Here is a 27268-nt window from a genome sequence, read left to right on the forward strand (position 1 = left end):
TCATCAGAGTTTTGGAGTTTTCCTCATATAGATCTTGAACACATTTTGTTAGATTTATATTTAAGTATTTCATTTTGGGGGGTGCTAATGTAAATGGCATTGTGTTTTTAATTTCAAATTCCACTTGTTCATTGTTAGTATATAGGAAAGCAATTGACTTTTGTCCACTGATCTTGTATCCTGCAACCATGCCATAAGAGCTTATTAGTTCCAGGAGTTTTCTGCCAATTCTTTTCAATTTTCTATATAGATGATCATGTCTTCTGAGAACAAAGATAGTTTTATGTCTTCCTTTTCAATCTGTATACCTTTTACTTCCTCTTCTTGCCTTACTGCATTAGCAAGGACTTCCAGTATGATGTTGAAAGGAGTGGTAAGAAGGGAACATCCTTGCCTTGGGCCTGATCTTAGTGGAAAAGCTTTGTGTTTCTCATCATTAAGTATGATGTTAGCTGTAGATTTTTTGTAGGTAGTCATTATCAAGTTGAGGATGTTCCCATTTATTCTTAGTTTACTGAAAGTTTTAATCATGAATGGGTGTTGCATTTTGTCAAATGCTTTTCCTGTATCTCCTGATATGATACGATTTTTCTTCTTCAGCTTGTTGACGTGATGGATTACACAAATTCATTTTCTTTTCTTTTTTTTGTGGTGGGGTGGTCACGCCATGCAGCATGTGGGATCTTAGTTCCCTGACCAGGGATCAAACCCGTGCCCCCTGCAGTGGAAGTGTGGAGTCTTAACCACTGGACTGCCAGGGAAGTCCCTATGCAAATTGATTTTCAAATGTTGAACCAGCCTTGCATATCTAAAATAAATCCCACTTGGTTGTGATGTATAATTCTTTTTATACTTTTTTGGATTAGATTTGATAGTATTGTTTTGAGGATTTTTACATCTATGTTCATGAGAGATATTGGTCTGTATTTTTCTTATAATGTCTCTGTCTGGTTTTGGTATTAGCATAATGCTAGTTTCATAGAATGAGTTAGGAAGTATTCCCTCTGCTTCAATCCTTTGAAAGAGACTGTAGGGAATTTCTTCCTTAAATGTTTGGTAGAATTCACCAGTGAACTCATCTGGGTCTGGTGCTTTCTGTTTTGGAAGACCTTACACTCTTCCCAAAAATTAACTCAAAATAGATCTTAGAGCTAAACGTAAAATGTAATAGTAAAACATTACATTAAATGTAAAACTTCAAGAAGACTTTTTTTTTTATATAAATTTATTTTATTTTAGGCTGCGTTGGGTCTTTGTTGCTGCGCATGGGCTTTCTCTGGTTGCGGCGAGCGGGGGCTACTCTTCGTTGCGGTACGCAGGCTTCTCATTGCGGTGGCTTCTCTTGTTGTGGAGCACAGCTCTAGGCATGAGGGCTTCAGTAGTTGTGGCACGCAGGTTCAGTAGTTGTGGCTCACGAGCTCTAGAACGCAGGCTCAGTAGTTGTGGCACATGGGCTTAGTTGCTCTGCGGCATGTAGGATCTTCCCGGGCCAGGGCTCGAACCCGTGCCCCCTGCCTTGGCAGGCGGATTCTTAACTGTTGCGCCACCAGGGAAGCCCAAGAAGACATTTTAACAGAAAATCTAAGTAATCTAAAAAGATACAACACCAAAAGCATGATCCATAAAGGAAAAAAATGATTAAGTTGGACTTCATTAATTAAAAACATTTGCTCTTTGAAAAACACTGTTAAGAGAATGAAAAGACAAGCCACAAAGTAGAAGAAAATTTATGAAAACATATACCTGGTAAAGGACTGTATCCAAAATACACAAAGAACTTTTCTTTTTTAAGAGATCACTTTTTTTAAAAATTAATTAATTAATTAATTTTATTTTTGGCTGCATTGGGTCTTCGTTGCTGTGTGCGTGGGCTTTCTCTAGTTGTGGTGAGCGGGGGCCACTCTTCGTTGCAGTGCGTGGGCTTCTCATTGTGAAGGCTTCTCTTGTTGCGGAGCATGGGCTCTAGGCATGCGGGCTTCAGTAGTTGTGGCAAAAGGGCTCAGTAGTCGTGGCTCGTGGGCTCTAGAGTACAGGCTTAGTAGTTGTGGCGTACGCGCTTAGTTGCTCCGCAGCATGTGGGATCTTCCTGGACCAGGGATTGAAACCGTGTCCCCTGCACTGGCAGGCAGATTCTTCACCACTGCACCACCACAGAAATCCCCACAAAGAACTCTTAAAACTCTACTTGCCTATTCAATATTCATTCTCTCATTCTTCCTAAAAAAATAGAAAGCTGCCTTTATCCCGAATGACAACATGCACAGATAAAAGAGTATTTCCCAAACTTCTTTGAAGAAAGAGATGTCCAATGAATTGCAAGCTGTTAATGGGTAGGATTACCAGAAAAGCCCCACAACTGGAGAACAAGGCAGCAGATATGTGCCCCTTCTGTTCTTTTCCTCTTCTTCCTCCTGCCTACAATTTGGATATGATGGCTAAAGCTTCCAGTAACCATCTTGAGCCATGAAGCAACCTTGAAGGGTAGAAGCCTCTTGCTAAGGACGGCTGTTTTCTTTTACATAAGAAAGAAATAAACATCTATTTTATTATTTTATGTTACTTTTGCTACAGACTGTGCTTCCTAGTGATTGTAAATATGCAAATGATGTGTTAAATAGGCAGTCAGAATGTAAGTCTGTGATTCTGTCTGGAGACATAAATTTGGGAGTTGTCAGTGTATAAGAGATATTTCAAACTATGGTAACAGATACAATCACCAGAGGGACAGGGTAGTTGATAGAGAAGAGATCTGAGCCCTGAAATAAGCCAATGTTTAGAAATCCAGGGGACTTCCCTGGCGGTCCAGTGGTTAAGACTCTGCGTTTCCAATGCAGGGGACCCGAGGTTCAATCTCTGGTCAGGGAACTAAGATCCCTTTTTTTTTCCTTTTTGGCATGGTGCGGGCCAAAAAAAAAAAGAAAAGAAAAAAAGAAATCTGGAAGATAAGGAGAGATCAACAAAGGGGGATAAGAAAGTGTGGACAGGGAGTTTAGTGGAGAACTGACAGAACCAGGAGAAACCACTAAAAAAGTACAAAAAAAGGAGCTGCAAAAAATTTTTTTCAACTACTTTCAGTAATTATACTGTTGGTGATAATGTTGTAGTAGTAATAATAGTAGTACTATTCTGATATGTAATGTGGGATAAAGCAAATGAGCAATTATGGGATGTTCTAATGTGATCATCTCTGGTGTCCTTAAGATCTGCAATTCTGGATATGGGAAAAAGGAAAACCAGATGTAAGACAGAAGACGTTAAGTGATTACACTGTAGTCTCAAACTTGAAATGGAGTATCAGTGTGAACTCACTATGTATTTTATGTTTAAAATATATATATATGTATATATATACACTTTCACATACTTCCTACCTCTGTCCATCAACAAAGGCCTATAAACAATAACTAATCCAATAGCAACAAATGCAGTTAGTGCCCAAATTGAACCCCCATCCCCTCAAAAAAAAAAAGAAAGTGAGGCTTCTTGGAAAATGTCAGATCTAGAGCAGAAAATACACAAGTTAAGTCCAGAGTATTCTATCATAATGGATAATATGGCAATTCTCAAACACTTTTATATAAAAGTCCTGTCAAAAAGGCTGAGAAGTCCACCTGAAGAGCTACCACTGGCTAAAGATAGGACCATTTTTGAGCATCAACAAGGACAACTACAATGGATATTAAACTTATAATTTCACAATGATTTTTTAAAAAAATTGACTGGTTCCTCCAAAAGTTAAATGTTACCGTATGATCCAACAATCCCACTCCTAGGTATATACCCAGGAGAAATGAAAACATATATTAGCATAAAAATTTGTTCACAAAAGTTCATAGCAGTATTATTCATAATAGCCAAAAAGTGGAAATAGTCCAAATGTCCATCAACTGGTAAGTAGATAAACAAAATGGGTATATCCATACAATGGAATATTATTCAGCCATAAAAAGGAAACTTTGGAACTACTTGGTTACAACTCTTGACTTCCATTCACTTAAAATATGATACTACTCTACTACATTAAAAAAAAAATGATGCGCCATCCTTTTACTTTAAAAAGTGAGTTCTAGGGACTTCCCTGGTTGCACAGCGGATAAGACTCCGCACTCCCAATGCAGGGGGCCTGGATTCAATCCCTGATCAGGGAACTAGATCCCACATGCATGCCGCAACTAAGAGTTCGCATGCCATAACTAAGGAGCCCTCGTGCCGCAACTAAGGAGCTGGTGAGCTGTAACTAAGGAGCCTGCCTGCTGCAACTAAGGAGCCCGCCTGCTGCAACTAAGACCCAGTGCAACCAAATAAATAAATACTTTTTTTTTTTTATAGTGAGGTCTAGGAACCCCCTGGCGATCCAGTGGTTAGGACTCAGCACTTTCACTGCTGTGGCCTGGGTTCAATCCCTGGTTGGGGAACTAAGATCCCACAGACTGCACAGTGTGGACAACAACAACAAAGAAAAGAGTTCCAACTCATTTGGCAGGGGGATAAGTAATAACGCCCCTTGAAATACTTTTAGATGTAACAAAATGAGAGCTTGAGCTAAGCATTTTGGGGAGAAGATTCAAATCAAGTACGGGACAGCAATGAAACAAAGTAGAGAAGAGAAAAAACGCTGGGAAACATAAGCAAAAAAGACCCTTAGAGTTTCTATCATATGTCATACATATTCTGCCCCATGAGATGTTCATGGGAACAGGGTTTCAAGGTCAAAGATAAGAAATGTGACATTCATGAACTAAAAACCATTTTCAGATAAAAGGGAAAGAACAGAGCTTCATGTGCCGCTCCCCATTGCTTGCATTACCACCTTAACCATCCCCGCCCAGTCCACGGAAAAATGTCTTCCACAAAACCAGTCCCTGGTGCCAAAAAGTTTGGGGACCACTGGTTTAAAACATATTTTAAAAATCCCTTCAACTAACAGTGAAAAACTTGCAACAAATAAAATCTTAATCCCAGATGACTTTGCTAATGAATTCTACCAAATATTTAAAGAAGAATCAATGCCAATTCTTTATAAAGTCTTCCAAAAATACAGAAGAGGCGGGAATACCTCCCAACTCTTTCTATGAGGCCAGTAATATCCTAACACCCAATCCAAAGACATCTCAAGAAAAGAAAACTACAGACCAATATCATTTATAAATATAAGACACGAAAATCCTCATCAAATTATTAGCAAATTGAATCCAGCATGACCAAATAAGATTTATCTCAGAAGTGCAAGGTTGGTTTAATGTCCAAAAATCAATATGTAATTGATTTATAAATTAATTTGATTTAAAAAATTATTTTTAAATTGACTGATTTATAAATGGATAAGTAATACCATATAAATAGACTAAAGGACAGAACCCACATGATCACTGTAATAGACATGGAAAAAACATTTTAACAAATCCAAAACCTTTCCATGATGAAAATACTCAACAAACATGGAATAGAAGGGAACTTCCTCACCTGGATACAGTGTATCTATAAAAAAAACCCCAGAGCTAACATCATACTTAATGGTAAAATATTGAATGTTTTCCCCCTAAGAACAGGAAAAAGACAAGGATGCCTGCTTACGCTACTTCTATTAAAAATTGTACTGTGGACTTCCCTGGTGGTGCAGTGGTTAAGAATTTGCCTGCCAATGCAGGGAAACATGTTCGAGCCCTGATCCAGGAAGATCCCACATGCCACGGAGCAACTAAGCCTGTGTGCCACAACTACTTAGCCTACGCTCTAGAGCCCGCGAGCCACAACTACTGAAGCCCGTGCGCCTCGAGTCTGCTCGGCAGTAAGAGAAGCCACTGCAATGAGAAGCACGTGCATCGCAACAGAGAGTAGCTCCCACTTGCCACAACTAGAGAAAGCCCACGAGCAGCAACTAAGACCCAACGCAGCCAAAAATAAATTGAAAAAAACAATTGTACTGGAGGGAATTCTGTGGCAGTCCAGTGGTTAGGACTCAGCACTTTCACTGCTGTGGCCTGGGTTCAATCCCTGGTCAGGGAACTAAGATCCTGCAAGCTGCACAGCACGGCCAAAAAGATACATACATACATATATACATACATACATACATAAATAAATAAATAAATATTGTACTGGAGAGTCTGGCCAGAGCAATTAGGCAAGAAAATGAAATAAAAGGCGCCTAGAATGGAAAGGAAGTGGTAAAAACTATCTCTTGTTTGCAGATGACATGATCTTGTACATAGAAAGTCCTAAGGAATCTACTAAAAACCTATTAGAATAATAAACAAGCTGAGCAAGATTGTAGGATATAAGATCAAGATATAAAAATCAATGTATTGATGGAATACACTAGCAATGAACAATTCAAAAAGAAAATTAAGAAAACAATTCATTTACAATAGCATTAAAATTTAATACTACTTAAGAATAAATTTAACGAAAGAAGTATAAAACTTGTACTCTGAAAACTACAAAACATTGCTGAAAGAAATAAAAGAAAACCTAAATAAATAAAAAGATATCCTGTATCATGGATTGGAAGACAATATTTTTAAGATGGCAATACTCCCTAGATTGATCTACAGATTCAATGCAATGCCTATCAGAATTTCATCTTTTTTTGTTTGTTTGTTTGCAGAAATTGACAAACTGACCATAAAATCCATAGGTAAATGCCAGAGATTCTGAATTGTCAAAATAATCTTGAAAAAGAACAAAGTTGGAGGACTCACACTTCTGATTTCAAAACTTACCACTAAACTATAAAATTGAGAGTCCAGAAATAAACTCTCACATTTATGATCAACTGATTTTTGACAAGGATGTCAAGGGACTTCAATGGAGAAAGAAGTCTTTTCAATAAATGGTACTGTGATAATTGGATTTTCACAGGCAAAAGAATAAAGTTTGACCACTACTTCACACCATATACAAAAACTGACTTCATGTGGATAAAAGAATGAAATGTAGAGCTAAAACTATAAAACTTTTAGAAGAGAACACAGGATTAAGTCTTTGTGACATTGGATTAGGGAAAGCCTTCTTAGATATAACACAAAAAATGCAAGCGATATAACGCTGATAAATTGGACTTCATCAAAATTAAAAACTTCTGTGCTTCAGATGACACTATCAAGAAAGCGAAAAGAGGGACTTCTCTGGTGGCGCAGTGGTTAAGAATCCTCCTGCCAGTGCAGGGGACATGGGTTTGAGCCCTGGTCCAGGAAGATCCCACATGCTGTGGAGCAACTAAGCCCGAGCTCCACAACTGCTGAGCCTGCGCTCTAGAGCCCGTGAGCCACAACTACTGAGCCTACGTGCCAAAACTACTGAGTCCACGTGCCACAACTACTGAAGCCTGCTCGCCTAGAGCCCGTGCTCCATTACAAGAGAAGCCACCGCAATGAGAAGCCCGTGCACCACTCACCACAACTAGAGAAAGCCCACACACAGCAACGAAGACCCAACACAGCCAAAAAAACAAAAAAATCATATGTTCACACAAAAAGTTGTACCTGAGTGTTATAGCAGCATTATGCATAACAGTCTAGTCAAAAAAGCGGAAATAACTCAAATGGCCATCAACTGATGAATGTGCTATATCCATACAACGGAATATCATTAAGCCTTGAAAAGGAATGAAGTTGTGGCACGTGCTCCAACGTGGATAAACCTTGAAAACATTACACAAAGTGAAAGAAGTCAGACATAAAGGGCTATATAACATGATTCCACATATATGCAATGTTCAGAATAGGCCAAATCTATAGAGCCAGAAAGTAGATTTGTGGTTGCTTGGGCCTGGGGGAGGGGAAAATGAAGAGTGACTATGAACGGGTGGCTAAGGAGTTTCTTTTTGGGGTGATAAAAGTGTCCTAATATTGATTGCGTAACTCTGTGAACATATTAAAAACTATTAAACTTTATACTTTAAATGGGTGAACTGTATGGTATGTGACATATCACAATAAAGCTGCTAAAAAAGTAACAGTGAAGTATACATATGGAAAAAAAGAAGAGAAAGCAGTTCTCTTTAAAGTCATTAAACTATTCAACACTTTGTTTCATGACAACCATTTAATATAGTTTAATTTATTCACTTCTTCCAAAAATATTTTCCCTATTTTTAACAAGTTCAAAGTAGATCAGTATAACAGAACAAACACACTACCTCACTATAAGGAATCACTCAGCAGATAATGTTTTCCACATAGGATTTTTAAAAACTTGGGTGAGAAATGTATACCAAAGAGAAATAAATAAAATGGTTTGTTCTTAGCTTCACTGTAGGCTGTATACCTGTAATATTTTTCTACAAATTTGCTGGTTCCTTCCTTTACTCCTCTAGCAGTAACCTGAGCAAGATGACATCTAAGAGTAAATGGATGCGCCTTCACATTTCCTTTCATTGCCAGGGAGTCACTACTGGTTCAGATAAAAGACAAGCGTGTGTCTCTCAAGGAAAAGGCAGTTTCTTCTGATCTACCAACTGGTTTAGCCAAGTTAATTACTATAGTTCTCAGCCCTGGCTCTACACTAGAATCACCTGATGCACAGCTTTTATTTTATTTTATTTTTCTCTTTTTTTTTTTTAATGTCTGAAACATTTATATTAACATATTTCCATACAAATAACCCAATGAAAGTTTAGTATTAGTTGTTTTGTTTTTTTATACTGCAGGTTCTTATTAGGCATCAATTTTATACACATCAGTGTATACATGTCAATCCCAATCGCCCAATTCAGCACACCACCATCCCCACCCCACCGCAGTTTTCCCCCCTTGGTGTCCATATGTCCATTCTCTACATCTGTGTCTCAACTTCTGCCCTGCAAACTGGCTCATCTATACCATTTTTCTAGGTTCCACATACATGCATTAATATGCGATATTTGTTTTTCTCTTTCTGACTTACTTCACTCTGTATGACAGTCTCTAGATCCATCCACGTCTCAACAAATGACTCAATTTCGTTCCTTTTTATGGCTGAGTAATATTCCATTGTATATATGTACCACACCTTCTTTATCCATTCTTCTGTTGATGGGCATTTAGGTTGCTTCCATGACCTGGCTATTGTAAATAGTGCTGCAATGAACATTCGGGTGCATGTGTCTTTTTGAATTACGGTTTTCTCTGGGTATATGCCCAGTAGTGGGATTGCTGGGTCATATGGTAATTCTATTTTTAGTTTTTTAAGGAACCTCCATATTGTTCTCCATAGTGGATGTATCAATTTACATTCCCACCAACAGTGCAAGAGGGTTCCCTTTTCTCCACACCCTCTCCAGCATTTGTTGTTTGTAGATTTTCTGATGATGCCCATTCTAACTGGTATGAGGTGATACCTCATTGGAGTTTTGATTTGCATTTCTCTAATAATTAGCGATGTTGAGCATCTTTTCATGTGCTTCGTGGCCGTCTGTATATCTTCTTTGGAGAAATGTCTATTTAGGTCTTCTGCCCATTTTTGGATTGGGGTGTTTGTTTCTTTAATATTGAGCTGCATGAGCTGTTTATATATTTTGGAGATTAATCCTTTGTCCGTTGATTCATTTGCAAATATTTTCTCCCATTCTGAGGGTTGTCTTTTCGTCTTGTTTATGGTTTCCTTTGCTGTGCAAAAGCTTTGAAGTTTCATTAGGTCCCACTTGTTTATTTTTGTTTTTATTTCCATTACTCTAGGAGGTGGATCAAAAAAGATCTTGCTGTGATTTATGTCAAAGAGTGTTCTTCCTATGTTTTCCTCTAAGAGTTTTATAGTGTCCAGTCTTATATTTAGGTCTCTAATCCATTTTGAGTTTATTTTTGTGTATGGTGTTAGGGAGCATTCTAATTTCATTCTTTTACATGTAGCTGTCCAGTTTTCCCAGCACCACTTATTGAAGAGACTGTCTTTTCTCCATTGTATATCTTTGCCTCCTTTGTCATAGATTAGTTGACCATAGGTGCGTGGGTTAATCTCTGGGCTTTCTATCTTGTTCCATTGATCTATGTTTCTGTTTTTGTGCCAGTACCATATTGTCTTGATTACTGTAGCTTTGTAGTATAGTCTGAAGTCAGGGAGTCTGATTCCTCCAGCTCCATTTTTTTGCCTCAAGACTGCTTTGGCTATTCGGGGTCTTTTGTGTCTCCATACAAATTTTAAGATGATTTGTTCTAGCTCCGTAAAAAATGCCATTGGTAATTTTATAGGGATTGCATTGAATCTGTAGATTGCTTTGGGTAGTATACTCATTTTCACAATGTTGATTCTTCCAATCCAAGAACATGGTATATCTCTCCATCTGTTGGTATCATCTTTAATTTCTTTCATCAGTGTCTTATAGTTTTCTGCATACAGGTCTTTTGTCTCCCTAGGTAGGTTTATTCCTAGGTATTTTATTCTTTTTGTTGCAATGGTAAATGGGAGTGTTTCCTTAATTTCTCTTTCAGATTTTTCATCATTAGTGTATAGGAATGCAAGAGATTTCTGTGCATTCATTTTGTATCCTGCAACTTTACCATATTCATTGATTAGCTCTAGCAGTTTTCTGGTGGCAGTTTTAGGATTCTCTATGTATAGTATCATGTCATCCGCAAACAGTGACAGCTTTACTTCTTCTTTTCCAATTTGTATTCCTTTTATTTCTTTTTCTTCTCTGATTGCCGTGGCTAGGACTTCCAGAACTATGTTGAATAATAGTGGTGAGAGTGGACATCCTTGTCTCGTTCCTGATCTTAGAGGAAATGCTTTCAGTTTTTCACCATTGAGAATGATGTTTGCTGTGGGTTTGTCATATATGGCCTTTATGATGTTGAGGTAGGTTCCCTCTATGCCCACTTTCTGGAGAGTTTTTATCAGAAATGGGTGTTGAATTTTGTCAAAAGCTTTTTCTGCATCTATTGAGATGATCATATGGTTTTTATTCTTCAATTTGTTAATATGGTGTATCACATTGATTGATTTGCGTATATTGAAGAATCCTTGCATCCCTGGGATAAATCCCACTTGATCGTGGTGTATGATCCTTTTAATGTGTTGTTGGATTCTGTTTGCTAGTATTTTGTTGAGGATTTTTGCATCTATATTCATCAGTGATATTGGTCTGTAATTTTCTTTTTTTGTAGTGTCTTTGTCTGGTTTTGGTATCAGGGTGATGGTGGCCTCATAGAATGAGTTTGGGAGTGTTCCTTCTTCTGCAATTTTTTGGAAGAGTTTGAGAAGGATGGGTGTTAGCTCTTCTCTAAATGTTTGATAGAATTCACCTGTGAAGCCATCTGGTCCTGGACTTTTGTTTGTTGGAAGATTTTTAATCACAGTTTCAATTTCATTACTTGTGATTGGTCTGTTCATATTTTCTATTTCTTCCTGGTTCAGTCTTGGAAGGTTATACCTTTCTAAGAACTTGTCCATTTCTTCCAGGTTGTCCATTTTATTGGCATAAAGTTGCTTGTAGTAGTCTCTTAGGATGCTTTGTATTTCTGCGGTGTCTGTTGTAACTTCTCCTTTTTCATTTCTGATTTTATTGATTTGAGTCCTCTCCCTCTTTTTCTTGATGATTTTGGCTAATGGCTTATCAATTTTGTTTATCTTCTCAAAGAACCAGCTTTTAGTTTTATTGATCTTTGCTATTGTTTTCTTTGTTTCTATTTCATTTATTTCTGCTCTGATCTTTATGATTTCTTTCCTTCTGCTAACTTTGGGTTTTGTTTGTTCTTCTTTCTCTAGTTTCTTTAGGAGTAAGGTTAAATTGTTTACTTGAGATTTTTCTTGTTTCTTTAGGTAGGCTTGTATAGCTATAAACTTCCCTCTTAGAACTGCTTTTGCTGCGTCCCATAGGTTTTGTGTCGTCGTGTTTTCATTGTCATTTGTCTCTAGGTATTTTTTTATTTCCTCTTTGATTTCTTCAGTGACCTCTTGGTTATTTAGTAACGTATTGTTTAGCCTCCATGTGTTTGTCTTTTTTACGTTTTTTTCCCTGTAATTCATTTCTAATCTCATAGCGTTGTGGTCAGAAAAGATGCTTGATATGATTTCAATTTTCTTAAATTTACTGAGGCTTGATTTGTGACCCAAGATGTGATCTATCCTGGAGAATGTTCCGTGTGCACTTGAGAAGAACGTGTAATCTGCTGTTTTTGGATGGAATGTCCTATAAATATCAATTAAATCTATCTGGTCTATTGTGTCATTTAAAGCTTCTGTTTCCTTATTTATTTTCATTTTGGATGATCTGTCCATTGGTGTAAGTGAGGTGTTAAAGTCCCCCACTATTACTGTGTTACTGTCGATTTCCTCTTTTATAGCTGTTAGCAGTTGCCTTATGTATTGAGGTGCTCCTATGTTGGGTGCATATATATTTATAATTGTTATATCTTCTTCTTGGATTGATCCCTGGATCATTATGTAGTGTCCTTCCTTGTCTCTTGTAACATTCTTTATTTTAAAGTCTATCTTATCTGATATGAGTATAGCTACTCCAGCTTTCTTTTGATTTCCATTTGCATGGAATATCTTTTTCCATCCCCTCACTTTCAGTCTGTATGTGTCCCTAGGTCTGAAGTGGGTCTCTTGTAGACAGCATATATATGGGTCTTGTTTTTGTATCCATTCAGCCAGTCTATGTCTTTTGGTTGGGGCATTTAATCCATTCACGTTTAAGGTAATTATCGATATGTATGTTCCTATGACCATTTTCTTAATTGTTTTGGGTTTGTTTTTGTAGGTCCTTTTCTTCTCTTGTGTTTCCCACTTAGAGAAGTTCCTTTAGCATTTGTTGTAGAGCTGGTTTGGTGGTGGTGAATTCTCTTAGCTTTTGCTTGTCTGTAAAGCTTTTGATTTCTCCATCAAATCTAAATGAGATCCTTGCTGGGTAGAGTAATCTTGGTTGTAGGTTCTTCCCTTTCATCACTTTAAGTATATCATGCCACTCCCTTCTGGCTTGCAGAGTTTCTGCTGAGAAATCAGCTGTTAACCTTATGGGAGTTCCCTTGTATGTTATTTGTCGTTTTTCCCTTGCTGCTTTCAATAATTTTTCTTTGTCTTTAATTTTTGCCACTTTGATTACTATGTGTCTCGGCGTGTTTCTCCTTGGGTTTATTCTGTATGGGACTCTCTGCGCTTCCTGGACTTGGGTGGCTATTTCCTTTCCCATGTTAGGGAAGTTTTCGACTATAATCTCTTCAAATATTTTCTCTGGTCCTTTCTCTCTCTCTTCTCCTTCTGGGACCCCTATAATGTGAATGTTGTTGCGTTTCATGTTGTCCCAGAGGTCTCTTAGGCTGTCTTCATTTCTTTTCATTCTTTTTTCTTTAGTCTGTTCCGCAGCAGTGAATTCCACCATTCTGTCTTCCAGGTCACTTATCCGTTCTTCTGCCTCAGTTATTCTGCTATTGATTCCTTCTAGTGTAGTTTTCATTTCAGTTATTGTATTGGTCATCTCTGTTTGTTTGTTCTTTAATTCTTCTAGGTCTTTGTTAATCATTTCTTGCATCTTCTCAATCTTTGCCTCCATTCTTATTCCGAGGTCCTGGATCATCTTCACTATCATTATTCTGAATTCTTTTTCTGGAAGGTTGCCTATCTCCACTTCATTTAGTTATTTTTCTGGGGTTTTTTCTTGTTCCTTCATCTGGTACAAAGCCCTCTGCCTTTTCATCTTCTCTATCTTTCTGTAACTGTGTTTTTGGTCCACAGGCTGCAGGATTGTAGTTTTTCTTGCTTCTGCTGTCTGCCCTCTGGTGGTTGAGGCTATCTAAGAGGCTTGATGGGAGGCTCTGGTGATGGGTAGAGCTGACTCTGCACAGCTTTTAAATATTACTGATGTCTGGCTCCCATCCTCAAACATTCAGATTTAACTGGTCTAGGGTGGGGCCCAGTCAACCTTATTTTACTAAAAGTTCTCCAGATGATTCAAATGTGTAGCCACAGTTGAGAAGCACAAAACTAATGGTTTGCCAACTTTTTGGTCCAAGGACCCTTCAACACTCTTAAAACCTGAGGGGGGCTTCCCTGGTGGTGCAGTGGTTAGGAATCCTCCTGCCAGTGCAGGAGACACGGGTTCAAGCCCTGGTCTGGGAAGATCCCACATGCCGCGGAGCAACTAAGCCCGTGCACCACAACTACTGAGCCTGTGCTCTAGAGCCCACGAGCCACAACTGCGGAGCCCGTGTGCCACAACTACTGAAGCCCACGCACCTAGAGCCCGTGCTCCCAACAAGGGAAGCCACCACAATGAGAAGCCCACGCTCCACAATGAAGAGTAGCCGCTGCTCGCCGCAACTGGAGAAAGCCCGCGCTTAGTAACAAAGACCCAATGCAGCCAAAAATAAAAATAAATGAAATAAAATAAATGTATTAAAAAAAAAAAGTGTTTAAAAACTACTGAGTACTCCAAAACACTTTTCTTCATATGGATTATATGTACTGATATTTACTATAATGAGAAATTAAAACTGAGAAATTTTAAAAATATTAATTTAAAAATAAAAAATAACAAACTGGTTAGATAATATAAATAACTTATTTTTATTAAAATAATATTTTCCAAAACAACAACAAAACATTAATGTGAAGAGTAGCATTGTCTTAAATTTTTTGCAAATCTCTTTAATATCCAGCTTAATAAAAGAGAGCTGAATTCTTTTTTTTTTTAATTTATTTATTTATTTATGGCTGTGCTGGGTCTTTGTTTCTGTGCGAGGGCTTTCTCCAGTTGCGGCGAGTGGGGGCCACTCTTCGTCGCGGTGCGCGGGCCTCTCACTATCGCGGCCTCTCTTGTTGCGGAGCACAGGCTCCAGACGCGCAGGCTCAGTAATTGTGGCTCACGGGCCCAGTTGCTCTGCGGCATGTGGGATCTTCCCAGACCAACCCGTGTGCCCTGCATTGGCAGGCAGATTCTCAACCACTGTGCCACCAGGGAAGCCCGAGAGCTGAATTCTTATATGTGCTTCTGCATTCTGCTGCAGTATGCAGTTTAAGTATGCCGAGCCTCACACAGCTAGGCAGTTGGACAAGGAAGGAGTATTTAATAGCCTTTTCAGATAATTGTGGTTATCTTTCTGTCTACCAAACCAAAACTCAACAAGTGGATTCTTAAAGGTTAGTTGCAATGTAGGATCTGAAAACTTATCAATAAAGTTTTCATATCCTGTTACATTAAAAATCCTTTGGTCTCTCTTGCAGCTTGAATAGATCTTTCTTACCCTTGCATGATTTTGTAGCATCATGTATTGGTCATTTGGAATATATTTTTTCATTGAGTTATGCACATTTTCCAAATGTTAAAAGCATTTTATTATATCAAAAAGTCACATTTGCTAGTATCACCAATGATCTCATCAGACAAGTCTTTAAGTACTGGGAAGCTATCAAACTCACAGAGACAGATACTAGTTTTCCAGAATTCTAATTTTTGTTTGAAAGCTAGAAATTTATAATTGTTAACAAATACCATCAGTGTTTTCCTTAAATGATAAATTCATTTTGGTTATTTTAGGAAAACAAATGTCTGACAAATACCCAAGTCTGACCAGCCACAGTTTGTCAGCCAGTTGTTTTTTCAAGTGAAAAATGGTGTTGCATGAAAAACCCCGCTAGTTCAGCTTGCACCTCAACCACACATGCTTTCCTCTGCAACAACTCTCATACCTCAGTATGCAGCCGAAGTGGACTCTGAGCACTTCTCATTTCATCTCACAGATTATTAACAAGATGAGTACTCAAGGGTTGAGATTAAATAAAACTAGTAATTTTTACTGCTTCAACAAAGACATTTTGAGGTTTTAAACTGGCATGTTTTCTCCCTGCAAGTCCATACAGTTTGGTGCCAACTGCCTTGATTCATGCTAAGGTACCAGCAATTTTACCAACCCTCAGTGCAAATGTCAACAATGAAAAAAGCAAACAACATCTTAGTATTACTGTGAAAATAGTTTTGAACTTACAGACACCCTGAAGAAGGAATCCCCAGAGGTCCATGAAAGTATAATTTGAGAACCACCTCCCTGGGCTGATCCCTGTAGAACCAACATGCCAGTTACACATTAGCTATCTCAGCAAGAGTTAAATAAGTTTCAAAACTACTCCACATATGATCCAAGTAAGACAAAGTATGAGGAAAGTGACAGGGTGTATTCTACCATATTCAGTTTGATTGCTAATCCCAAATCAGACATTAAAAAATATAAAGTCCAGGATAATTTTTCCTACAGATTTGATTATGAAATATTTGGCAGAGGGAATCTAATTCAAACCAGCTGCTGGACTCTTGCTGCACAGCAGTTGGTTAGAACACACTGCCAAAAGGCCCCTTAAGTGGGGAGGCCAGATGAGCTCATGCAAAGGCGTTTCAGCAGCTTTTGCCCCGTAAGTCCCATAAGCACAACACCACTCAATTTTCCACATCATAAAGTAGCCACACTTTCTCTGGATCATTTTCTTTTCCAGTCAAAGAAAGATTATAGGAAAAGACTACAAAATTTACAGCCTGCAAAATCCACGGCACCTATATCTATTTTTCTACCTGTATCCTGTACCTGGCTTTAACCTCAAGAAATGTGTAAAATAAAAATCCTCTTCATTTATCACTTTCATGTTTTTACTTAATTCCTCAACCATCCCGAAATATCAGCTATTAAGTAAACACACACACACACCTTTGGTTTCCAAGAATCTATAAATGTGCAAGCCAATATAAATGGTTAACTCATGTTAATTTATATCACACTAACAGTGTTCTTTGATTTTTAAAATTTATTTTATTTATTTATTTTTGGCTGTGTTGGGTCTTCATTGCTGGGTGCAGGCTTTCTCTAATTGTGGTGAGCGGGGGCTACTCTTCGCTGAGGTGCGCAGGCTTCTCATTGTGGTGACTTCTCTTGTTGCGGAGTACGGGCTCTATGTGTGCGGGCTTCAGTAGCTGTGGCACACGGATTCAGTAGTTGTGGCCCATGGGCTCTAGAGCGCAGGCTCAGTAGTTGTGGCGCATGGGCTTAGTTGCTCTGCGGCATGTGGGATCATCCGGACGAGGGCTCGAACCCGTGTCCCTTGCATTGGCAGGTGGATTCTTAACCACTGTGTCACCAGGGAAGCCCTTCTTTGATTTTTTTTTTTAAATTTACTTATTTTATTTATTTATTTTTGGCTGCACTGGGTCTTCGTTGCTGCGCGCGGGCTTACTCTAGTTGCAGCAAGCAGTGGCTTCTCTTGTTGTGCAGCACGGGCTCTAGAGCGCAGGCTCAGTAGTTGTGGTGCACAGGCTTAGTTGCTCCGCAGCATGTGGGATCTTCGTGGACCAGGGCTCGAACCCATGTCCCCTGCACTGGCAGGCAGATTCTTAACCACTGCACCACCAGGGAAGTTCCCTTCTTTGATTTTTGAACTGCAATTAATTCTTAATTTATCAGGGACTATCTACCTTTGCTATTGGATCATCAGAGTCCTTAATCTTTTCCTTCTCTATATGTTTATGTTACCCTTGTGTGTGTGTGTGTGTCTCATCCACTCATAAGAACATGTTCCAAAGTACTAGAATTAGTGAAAGTGAACATTCAGCCCTTTCTCATTACTCATATGTATCTCAAACTGCCTCTTTCCTCCACACTAAAATGACATAAGCACACCACTTTCTGGCTTTGCCTCTCTCTACTGGATACCTTCTGGTCTGGGTTCCTCCTCTGGTCTCTTTCAGTGGCGATACTCTAAACCCTCTGGGAGGCAGAGGATGATTAAGCCTCCTTAATTCTATCAAGAAGTGACTTCAACCAATTCCATCTGGCCCACACAGCCACATGGAAAAACTAAACCTCTCATCTGCCTGTCACCTTTGCTCCTAATCCACCAGTACTTCCTGAGCAAGGAGTGAAGAATCCTTGCTGTTTCATTAATTAATTAAACATATTAAGGAGGGACTTCCCTGGGCTTCCCTGGTGGTGCAGTGGTTGAGAATCTGCCTGCCAATGCAGGGAACACGGGTTCAAGCCCTGGTCTGGGAAGATCCCACATGCCGTGGAGCAACTGGGCCCGTGAGCCACAATTACTGAGCCTGCGCGTCTGGAGCCTGTGCTCCGCAACAAGAGAGGCCGCGATAGTGAGGCCCACGCACCGCGATGAAGAGTGGCCCCCCCTTGCCACAACTAGAGAAAGCCCTCGCACAGAAACGAAGACCCAACACAGCCATAAATAAAATAAATAAATAAATTTTTTTTAAAAAAGAGGGACTTCCCTGGTGGTGCAATGGTTAAGAATTCGCCTGCCAATGCAGGGGACACGGGTTCGAGCCCTGGTCCGGGAAGATCCCACATGTTGCAGAGCAACTAAGCCCGTGCGCTACAACTACTGAGCCTGCGCGCTAGAGCCCTTGAGCCACAACTACTGAGCCCGTGTGCCACAACTACTAAAGCCCACGTGCCTAGAGCCCGTGCTCCACAACAAGATAAGCCACCACAATGAAAAGCCTGCGCACCACAACGAAGAGTAGCCTCCACTCGCCGCAGCTAAAGAAAGCCCACGTGCAGCAACGAAGACCCAATGCAGCCAATAAATAATAAAAAACAAAAACAAATATATATTTGAATTCCTCACATTTAACATGAATCTTTCACTACTCGTAAAAACTGTTGGTTTAGAGCTAAGCTCTTCTTTTAACAATGTCATGCACCCGAATGTTCATTGCAGCACTATTTACAATAGCCAGGTCATGGAAGCAACCTAAATGCCCATCAACAGACGAATGGATAAAGAAGTTGTGGTACATATATACGATGGAATATTATTCAGCCATAAAAAGGAACGAAATTGAGTCATTTGTTGAGAAGTGGATGGATCTAGAGACTGTCATACAGAGTGAAGTAAGTCAGAAAGAGAAAAACAAATATCGTATGTTAATGCATGTATGTGGAACGTAGAAAAATGGTACAGATGAGCCAGTTTGCAGGGCAGAAGTTGAGACACAGATGTAGAGAATGGACATATGGACACCAAGGGGGGAAAACTGCGATGAGGTGGGGATGGTGATGTGCTGAATTGGGCGATTGGGATTGACATGTATACACTGATGTGTATAAAACTGATGCCTAATAAGAACCTGCAGTATAAAAAAACAAACAAAACAACTAATACTAAACTTTCATTGGGTTATTTGTATGGAAATATGTTAATATAAATGTTTCAGACATTACATGAAATTTCTAAAAATCTTATATTTGCATTTGTATGGAAATATGTATGGAAATATGTTAATATAAATGTTTCAGACATTACATGAAATTTCTAAAAATCTTATATTTGCATTTGTATGGAAATATGTATGGAAATATGTTAATATAAATGTTTCAGACATTACATGAAATTTCTAAAAATCTTATATTTGTATTTGTATGGAAATATGTATGGAAATATGTTAATATAAATGTTTCAGACATTACATGAAATTTCTAAAAATCTTATATTTGTATTTGTATGGAAATATGTATGGAAATATGTTAATATAAATGTTTCAGACATTACATGAAATTTCTAAAAATCTTATATTTGTATTTGTATGGAAATATGTATGGAAATATGTTAATATAAATGTTTCAGACATTACAGGAAACGTCTAAAAATCTTATATGTTCTGGTATAATGTTATAAGTAATAATCCTAGTTATTACTTTAAAATGTATATCTCAGAAATAACTAATTTTCTTGTCAACTGCATTATTATGAACTTTCATCAAATCTTTAACCATGGTCATTTTTAAGTCTTTTGTCATTTACAGACAGTTCTGGGTGTACTCTGATGATTTTGCAAATATGTTCCTATAAAAGAGTTTCATCTTCAAGAAATTCATGGAAAAGACTCTGACAAGTACAGGTTTCTGGTAACTGACTGTACTGCTGAACTGAATGAATAAGCATTTTCAGAACTCTAATGAAAAACTGATGAACTCATAAAAGTGCTAACAAAAGATCAAGATGAAAAAAAAGAAATTAATTACATGGGACTGAGTGAACTGATGAGGATGAGTATAATTTTTGTGACTTTCTGTCTGAATTAAAAAAAAAAATCCCACAAGGACTCAGAGGCAAAGAATATACAAATCAATTTTCACTGCAAAGCAAAGGAGCTGTTACAGTGGAGGATTACTGGACTGAATGTCAATATTATGACATAGTATAAGTGTGTTTCATGTTTGGTAATTGCAATCATTGTTGCTTTTGTTGTGGTCATCCATCTACAATGCTTGGTGTCAGTCTATCTCTTGTAAAAATAAAATACAGTGTGTGTGTGTGTGGAACAAAAAAAAAAACAAAAAAAAAACAAAAAAGAAAATAAAAAACTAAAATATATTATAGTTTGGAAATAAAAAGTGAAAAATTCTAAAACAAAAAAAAAATAAATAAATAAAAAATAAAAGCTGCATGGCATTCCATTTTATATAAAATATGTAAAAATGTATAAACGTATAAAACAATCTAATTACACATACTCCTATTGTTGTAAAAAAAAAAAAAAACAATGTCAAAAAACCAATTATACTTTTTACACAAATTCTTCCTTGACATATTTTCACTTAATAATAAATAATTATTATAATTAAAGAAGCTAACACTTACTTGAGCACCTACAATGTGTCAGGTACCACTGTAGGCATTTTAAAAGTATTGACTCATTGAATACTCACACCCACTCTATCTCATTAGGGTCCACTTAACAAATGAAAAATCTGTGGCACAGAAAGATTAAGTAACAATGCTCCCAATTACCTAATATAAGTGGCTATTAGGAACTCAAACTCAGTTTAAGGATTGGCCTTATTCCCTTCTATTAAATCTTGTTGGCTTTTGGGGTTTGTTTTACTTATAACAGCTTTACTGAGATACAATTCACACACCATATACTTTACCACTTAAAAGTGTATATAGTTCAATGGACTTTAGTATAATGAGAGTTTTGCAACCATCAGCACAATCTTAGCACATTTTCATTACCCTAAAAAGAATCCCTATACCCACTAGCAGTCACTCCCTATTTCTCCCAACTCCCTCCCCGCCCCCCGCCAAAAAAACCCCTGGCAACAACTAATCTGCTTTCTGTCTGTATAGATTTGCCTATTCTGGACATTTCATATAAATGCAATCATACAATATGTGGTCTTTTGCATCTGGCTCCTTTCACTTAGTATGTTTTCAAGGTTCATCCATGCTGCAGTGTGTATCAGAACATTTTTTATTGCTGAATAATATTCCATTGTATGGATATGCCACATTTTGTTTATCTGTTCATCAGCTGATGGACACTTGGATTGTTTCCACTGTTTAGGTGTCATGAATGATGCTGTTATGAACGTTCATGTATAAATTTTTGTGTGGACATTTTTCATTTCTCTTGGATATACAACCTAGGAGTGGAATTGCTGGGTCATACGGTGACTCTATGTTTATCCTTTTCGGGAACTTTCAGATTTTTCCACATCAACTGCACCATTTTACACTCCCACCAGTAGTGTATGAGGTTCTATTTTCTCCTACAACCTAGTCTACTCTTGCATACTATCTTTTTAATTATAGCCATCCTAGTGGGTGGGAAGTGATAGCTCATTGTGGTTTCAATTTCCAAGTGCCTGACGGCTAATTATGCCGAGCACCTTTTCATGTGCTTATCGGCCATTTGCATATCTTCTTTGAACAAACGTCTACTCAGATCCTTTTCCCATTTTTTAATTGGGTAATTTATCTTTTTATTATTGAGTTGTAAGAGTTCTTTATATTTTCTAGATACAAGTCCCAGATTAGATATATGATTTGCAAATATTTTCTCCCATTCTGTGGGTTTTTTCGCTTTCTTAATGGTGACATATGAAGCAAAAAAGTTTTTAACTTTTATGAAGTCCAATTTATTTATTTATTCTCTTGTTGCTTGTGCTTTCGTGTTGTATCTAAGAAGGCTCTGCCTAAGCCAAGATCATTAAGATCTACTCCTGTATTTTTTTTCTAAGAGTTTTAAATCTTATTTATATCTTTTCCTTAGTTGCAAATTAATACCACACTGATAGTACCCACACAACCACCCCATTTCCTTGTTTAGTACCAAAGTACTTTGGTGGTCTAGGTCCAGTCTAGTCAATGTCCAGAAATTATTTGTTTATGAGATTGTAATTTCTATATTGAACAAAGGCTCATCTAGGGAATGTCATAGGTTTCTGCTCCATCCCTCCAGTAACACCCAGTTAAGGAAATGTCTAAGGATATAGCTACCCTCCTTGCATTCTATGATCATAACTAGAGCATAAGCCTCTTCCATAAAATTTAAGCTTAAGAGATCTGGACAGTCATATTCATAAGCTCTAACTCTTTAAAAATATAAATTTAATTGCTCTAATTATATCTACTGAGACATGTCTACATGTTTTGTTATAATTCCTGTCATGCTCCCAATATAACTAAGACAGAGAAACTGTAATTTAAGTAAGAGAATTTATCTCAACTAAGATTTATTGAAGGCCTACTATACACGAAGCATTATGGGAAATGCTGAGCTAAGTCATAGTTCTTGACCTCAAGGAGGTTATAATTTAGTGAGAATTTTAAAAATAAATAAATAAAACCAGAGAAACTGATGGTTAAATTCAGTCTTTTTCTTTTTTTTTTTGATGTGGATCATTTTTTAAAAATCTTTATTGAATTTGTTACAATATTGCTTCTGTTTTATGTTTTGGTTTTTTGGCCGTGAGGCATGTGGGATCCTAGTTCCCCAACTAGGGATCAAACCCGCACCCCCTGTATTGGAAGTCGAAGTCTTAACCACTGGACCGCCAGGGAAGTCCCAAATTCAGTCTTTCTGAAGGATCATTATGTCCTGAAGGAATTAATGAGGGCACACTTCCCGAACTCTGGGGCTCAATAAATCCTTTATCTCTATTCTGTGATCTAAGGGCTCCAGCTCTAAATTACACAGAAACTCCTGAAAAGCTATGTGAAAATTATATTTTTACAAAAAGAGTGATATATGTAAGGGAACTTGGCAAATTGAAGGAAATCCTACATAACATAGAAGCCTTCCTGGAATAGAAGAATACTCTGCCTCACGTGACTCTGTCTGCTGAAAGCAGGAGCCCCCATACTGTTGCCCGTGGGACATACCAGATGGCTCCACCATTTAGCCTTTCTGACTACCAAGTATTTTCTGTGGGGCTCCCTTTTAATGTGTAGTTTTTGAGCTAGATCAAAACCTGATTCTTTTTTAAGCCCAAATAACACCGAATGTGAACATGTTTTCTAGTTTCACACTAGATAACTACTTTCTAGTTATTTCTTAAGACATCTTGGCCCCCAAATCTACATTTCTCTATTTTTTTCCCTTCCAACTCCTCACATTGGACATGCTAGAAACATCCTGTTGCTTCAGGTCAAATAAATGTTTATTTGATGGAATCAAAATTATGTACTCTTATACTAGAAAGAGAAGTTGAAGAATGTTTTGGTTGAGTTGTGTGGTTTATCCACAGTACCACAGTCTTGTTTAAATGATTTCATCACTCAGTCAAAATGCTGCCACAATTTCAGTGGTTTTCTAGTCACAGTCAATAAAGTATAGGAAAAAAAAAACACTATTTACTTATCTTCATGACTAAGCAAGTCTTGAAAAGAGCAGTTAGGAAGCTGCTTCAACAACTTAAAAAATACACACAAAAATACTAGTGACAGAAACCATTTATTTTGAGCTAGGAGCTGCAAAATAATAAGGTTGTGAAAGAAAGGTTTTTGTCTAAATCAACTACATCAGCTACTTAAATGCTATTTTAGCCACCTAAAAGATAATAGAATTCATTTTAAAATTCTTTAGTAGATTTAGAGGAGGATAGACATTTTATTTTTTTGTCTTTAGTCTTACCTTGTGGCAACAAGAGGGTAGCTATGACACGGTGATGCCCAGGCATCCCTTGTCCACGGCATACAGTCATAAAGCAGCAAATCCTTCTCAGTCACAGCCATGAGGACAGGTCTCCACTGTTGTCTTCCACCATCTAGTTTTGCCTGTTACAGTGGTGAAATCCAGAAAGTAGAGCTAACTATAGTGATCTGTAACTGTAAAAGTTCCTTCAGTGACGGCCTAAGATAGTGGGTCTCTATTCTGCTTCCCCTTCCTAACAGATGTGAGGAAAAGGAAACATCCCATCAGGTTCCTTCCTTCCCACTGGCAGGGATTCTCCACTGGGAGGTGTGAGGTGGATTGTGTAGTTTGAGAAAGCTCTCCCTGAGTGAGTTACAGACATTTTCTAATGATATGACACAGTTTTTTCCCTATTCCACAATAACTAATTATCACCAATTCTAATTAAATACATAGTACTCTGTTCAAAATGATAATAGTTTTAATATGTCTGATGTGGGAGTAACATCTTCTAAGTACAGGATAGAAACTATTACCAAATGAGGCTGTATAATATAAACATCATTGTTTTTCAAATATTTTTGATCAAGACCTACAATAAGAAATACATTTTACACTGCAACTCAACACATACATATAAATACTGAATTTAAAAATTTCCAAAACAACACAATTCCTATACTTTGTGCAACGTACTCTGCTAATTTCTATTTTATCTTTTTTAAATGCCGATATGACCAACTATGCTGTATTTTGGAAAACACTGATATAAACTATTGTCACAGAGTTCCCCATTATAGTTCAGGAAGTTTATGTTTCAGTTTCAAGTGTACCATTGCATTTAATTGCATAAAGCTCAGTTATCTCTATGATGGTTTAAAAATGTAGGAAAACAACCACTACTTATACATATTGTCAAGGATCCAAGACTAAAAAACAAAAGACTATGTTCAAGAAAAGGCCTGGTATCATCAAAATGTTTGCCTTCATAAGATGAGACCTTTGAGCAGGGAACGCTTAACAACAGAGTATTTTAACCCTCATCTTTTCTGCTCACTATCACTGATGGCTTCAAGGTGAATTTAAATTGATGAATCACTTGTCTCTTACTTGTCTTCAGATCTGCTTTTTATTTTCTCTTCCTTAATGACTTCTGAAGGTAATTTGAACATGTCAGGGCACCTTAAGAATACATCTATAATCTGAAAAGTGACCTGAGTGGTTCGGTTCTGTGCTATAACATCTACCACTGGGACGCTTTTCTCCTAGCTAGAGCCATGAGCTGATTCCAGGAAGGGGAAATGAATTCCAGCCAGTGAAGCTACCCATGTTTGACCCTGTGCTGAAAGCACAAAATATATGACTCAACCCTGAGAATTCAAGCAAAGTATGGTAGAAATAATTAATACTTTCCTTACCAGTGAACCCAAGTTTTCTAAGACTCTATATTAGTCTAGAGTAATGTCTGGAGGGAGAGTATCAGCTGTAAAGAGGTTCTCCTGGATTCTTAAATTTTGGGGTGATAGATACCCCGAAGGGATTTCTAGTTTATGTGCACTACTAAGTCTTTGTCTCTGAGATTGTTATGGATAATATTTCATAGGGAAAATAATGTAAAAATGTATCTTCCCAAAGGGATAAAATGACTATCTGATTTTTTTAATTAATTTTTTTTGCTAAGTTATAAGAGAGATTTTGAACACTAGATCAGAGTATATGCATTTAGAAAACCTAAATTAAATGTATTTCTTCCCAAAGAAGAGAAAGGAAAACTGCTAATGCCAATACAAGCCATATGCAATTTCAAGACAGAGAACTTTTTTTTCAATTAACAATTTTTAAAAAGTGTTTATTCTTTAGCTCTTTTGAGTCCTTAGTTTTTGGAGAATATCTTTTCCCTCTTCTACTTGCCATTGGAGAAAAATAAAACCTCAGTTTAAGTCATTCTGTTGCCTATTTGCCTTAACTTATAAGGATAATGTTTGCTTTCACTGGAATCAAAATGCCGCCTGCTGTATGTAGTATGTGTTTTTGGTTGTGATATCAGTACAAGCAGCCTTGGGACTCCACTACTGAGGTGTTTTTTTTCCCCACTATCGAGTTTTTGGCCAGAGAAAAAAGGGATACTAAAGTTAGGGTTCTGGTTTGCTTGTGTTTCAGTAACCACACATGCATACACCTGGCCAAACAATAGCCTTCTCCAAATTTTATTTTCTAATAACTAGAGTTGAATAGCACTAAAGATGAAAAATTAATAATAGTTATTATTCATTCCCTAAATCTCTTCATCCCACAAATCTTTTTAAGAGGTGATGTACTTCTCCTATTTACATATTTTATTATTACAATAGAAAACAGAGAGCAAAAAATAAATTGTTCCACTAATCCTGATTTAGTGTATATGTTCCTAATTTGAGTCTTTACACAGTTTGAGAATAACCAGGGACAAGGTAGGAACTGTGAAAACAAAGCTTTGTTTGCCTGTCTTGGCTTTTCTACCAACACTCAAATGCTTAAAAATACTTATTTCGTAGGTAACGTATGTCCCCTCATTTGTTGGACTTAAAGAAGATTCCCTCTTAAGAATATAACCAACTAAAAAGTAAACTATCAGTCACATAAAAATAAGTATCAGTAAAGAGATAGAAGTGCCTTGCACAGAACAGATTATCTATTGGTTACCAAACATCTGTAGCATAGGTTTTCCCTATTTTAAGCAAACTCAATTTATGACAATGTGAAATAACAAACAGATAAGTTAAGGAGAGATCATTTAAAGTTAAATAAATGATAACTATCTTTTCTTTACAACTGAAACAGTTTCATTCATATGCAAGCTTTTCAGGAAACACATCTATTGCTAAAAGAAATGCTTACCTATTTTAAAAAGATTACATGATCTAAAATTATCCTGACCATTTTCATACTCATAGAATTAAACAATCTTACCGTTAAAAAAGGCAACTCTTATCAGATATGTAAGTTCATTACAATACCTCTGAGAAATGGTATCCAGTCTTGCTTGAACAACTTATTCTAAGTGTATTTGATTTGGGTAACCCAAACAACTACTTGGAAAAAGTAAAAATCATGAATAGTTTAGAAACAGCACTTTGGATTAGTTCCGTGATACTATTTTTAAAGAAGTTGAAACTTTTTGACTTAGTATTATTTTCCAACCCTGAGCTTGTGTTCTTGGACAGTATTTTATAATTAATGACTTGTTTGCTTGCTTTTTGCATGTATATATGTAGACAAGGGAAAAAATTAGTGAACATCTACTATTTACAAAGCATTAGGCTAAGTTCTCTGGGGGCTACAGATTTGGGAAAAATGTGCTCCTATCTTCCAAGAGCTCACAACTGAGTGGAGGAAACACACACATAAATACAGTCCATAAAGGGCAGACTGTGATGAATTTGTGGCTTTATTTTTCTC

General features: G+C 37.4%; 1 protein-coding gene across 2 annotated transcripts in view; it reads right to left on the reverse strand.

Moving 5' to 3' along the window:
- The window catches only part of SNTB2 (syntrophin beta 2), a 110162-nt gene that overhangs the window by 26316 nt on the left and 56578 nt on the right, over nt 1-27268 (reverse strand). Inside the window, exons 4-5 of one of the 2 annotated variants that reach the window (XM_057533880.1) lie at nt 23831-23973; nt 15900-15971 (exon numbers count right to left, since the gene is read on the reverse strand). In XM_057533880.1, coding sequence (XP_057389863.1) covers nt 15900-15971; nt 23831-23973 — 215 coding nt within the window. The remainder of the gene's footprint in view (nt 1-15899; nt 15972-23830; nt 23974-27268) is intronic. The other variant, XM_057533882.1, reaches the window with a different exon arrangement.

Source organism: Balaenoptera acutorostrata, chromosome 19 (genome assembly GCF_949987535.1).
Source record: "Balaenoptera acutorostrata chromosome 19, mBalAcu1.1, whole genome shotgun sequence".
NCBI classification, from domain to species: Eukaryota; Metazoa; Chordata; class Mammalia; order Artiodactyla; family Balaenopteridae; genus Balaenoptera; species Balaenoptera acutorostrata.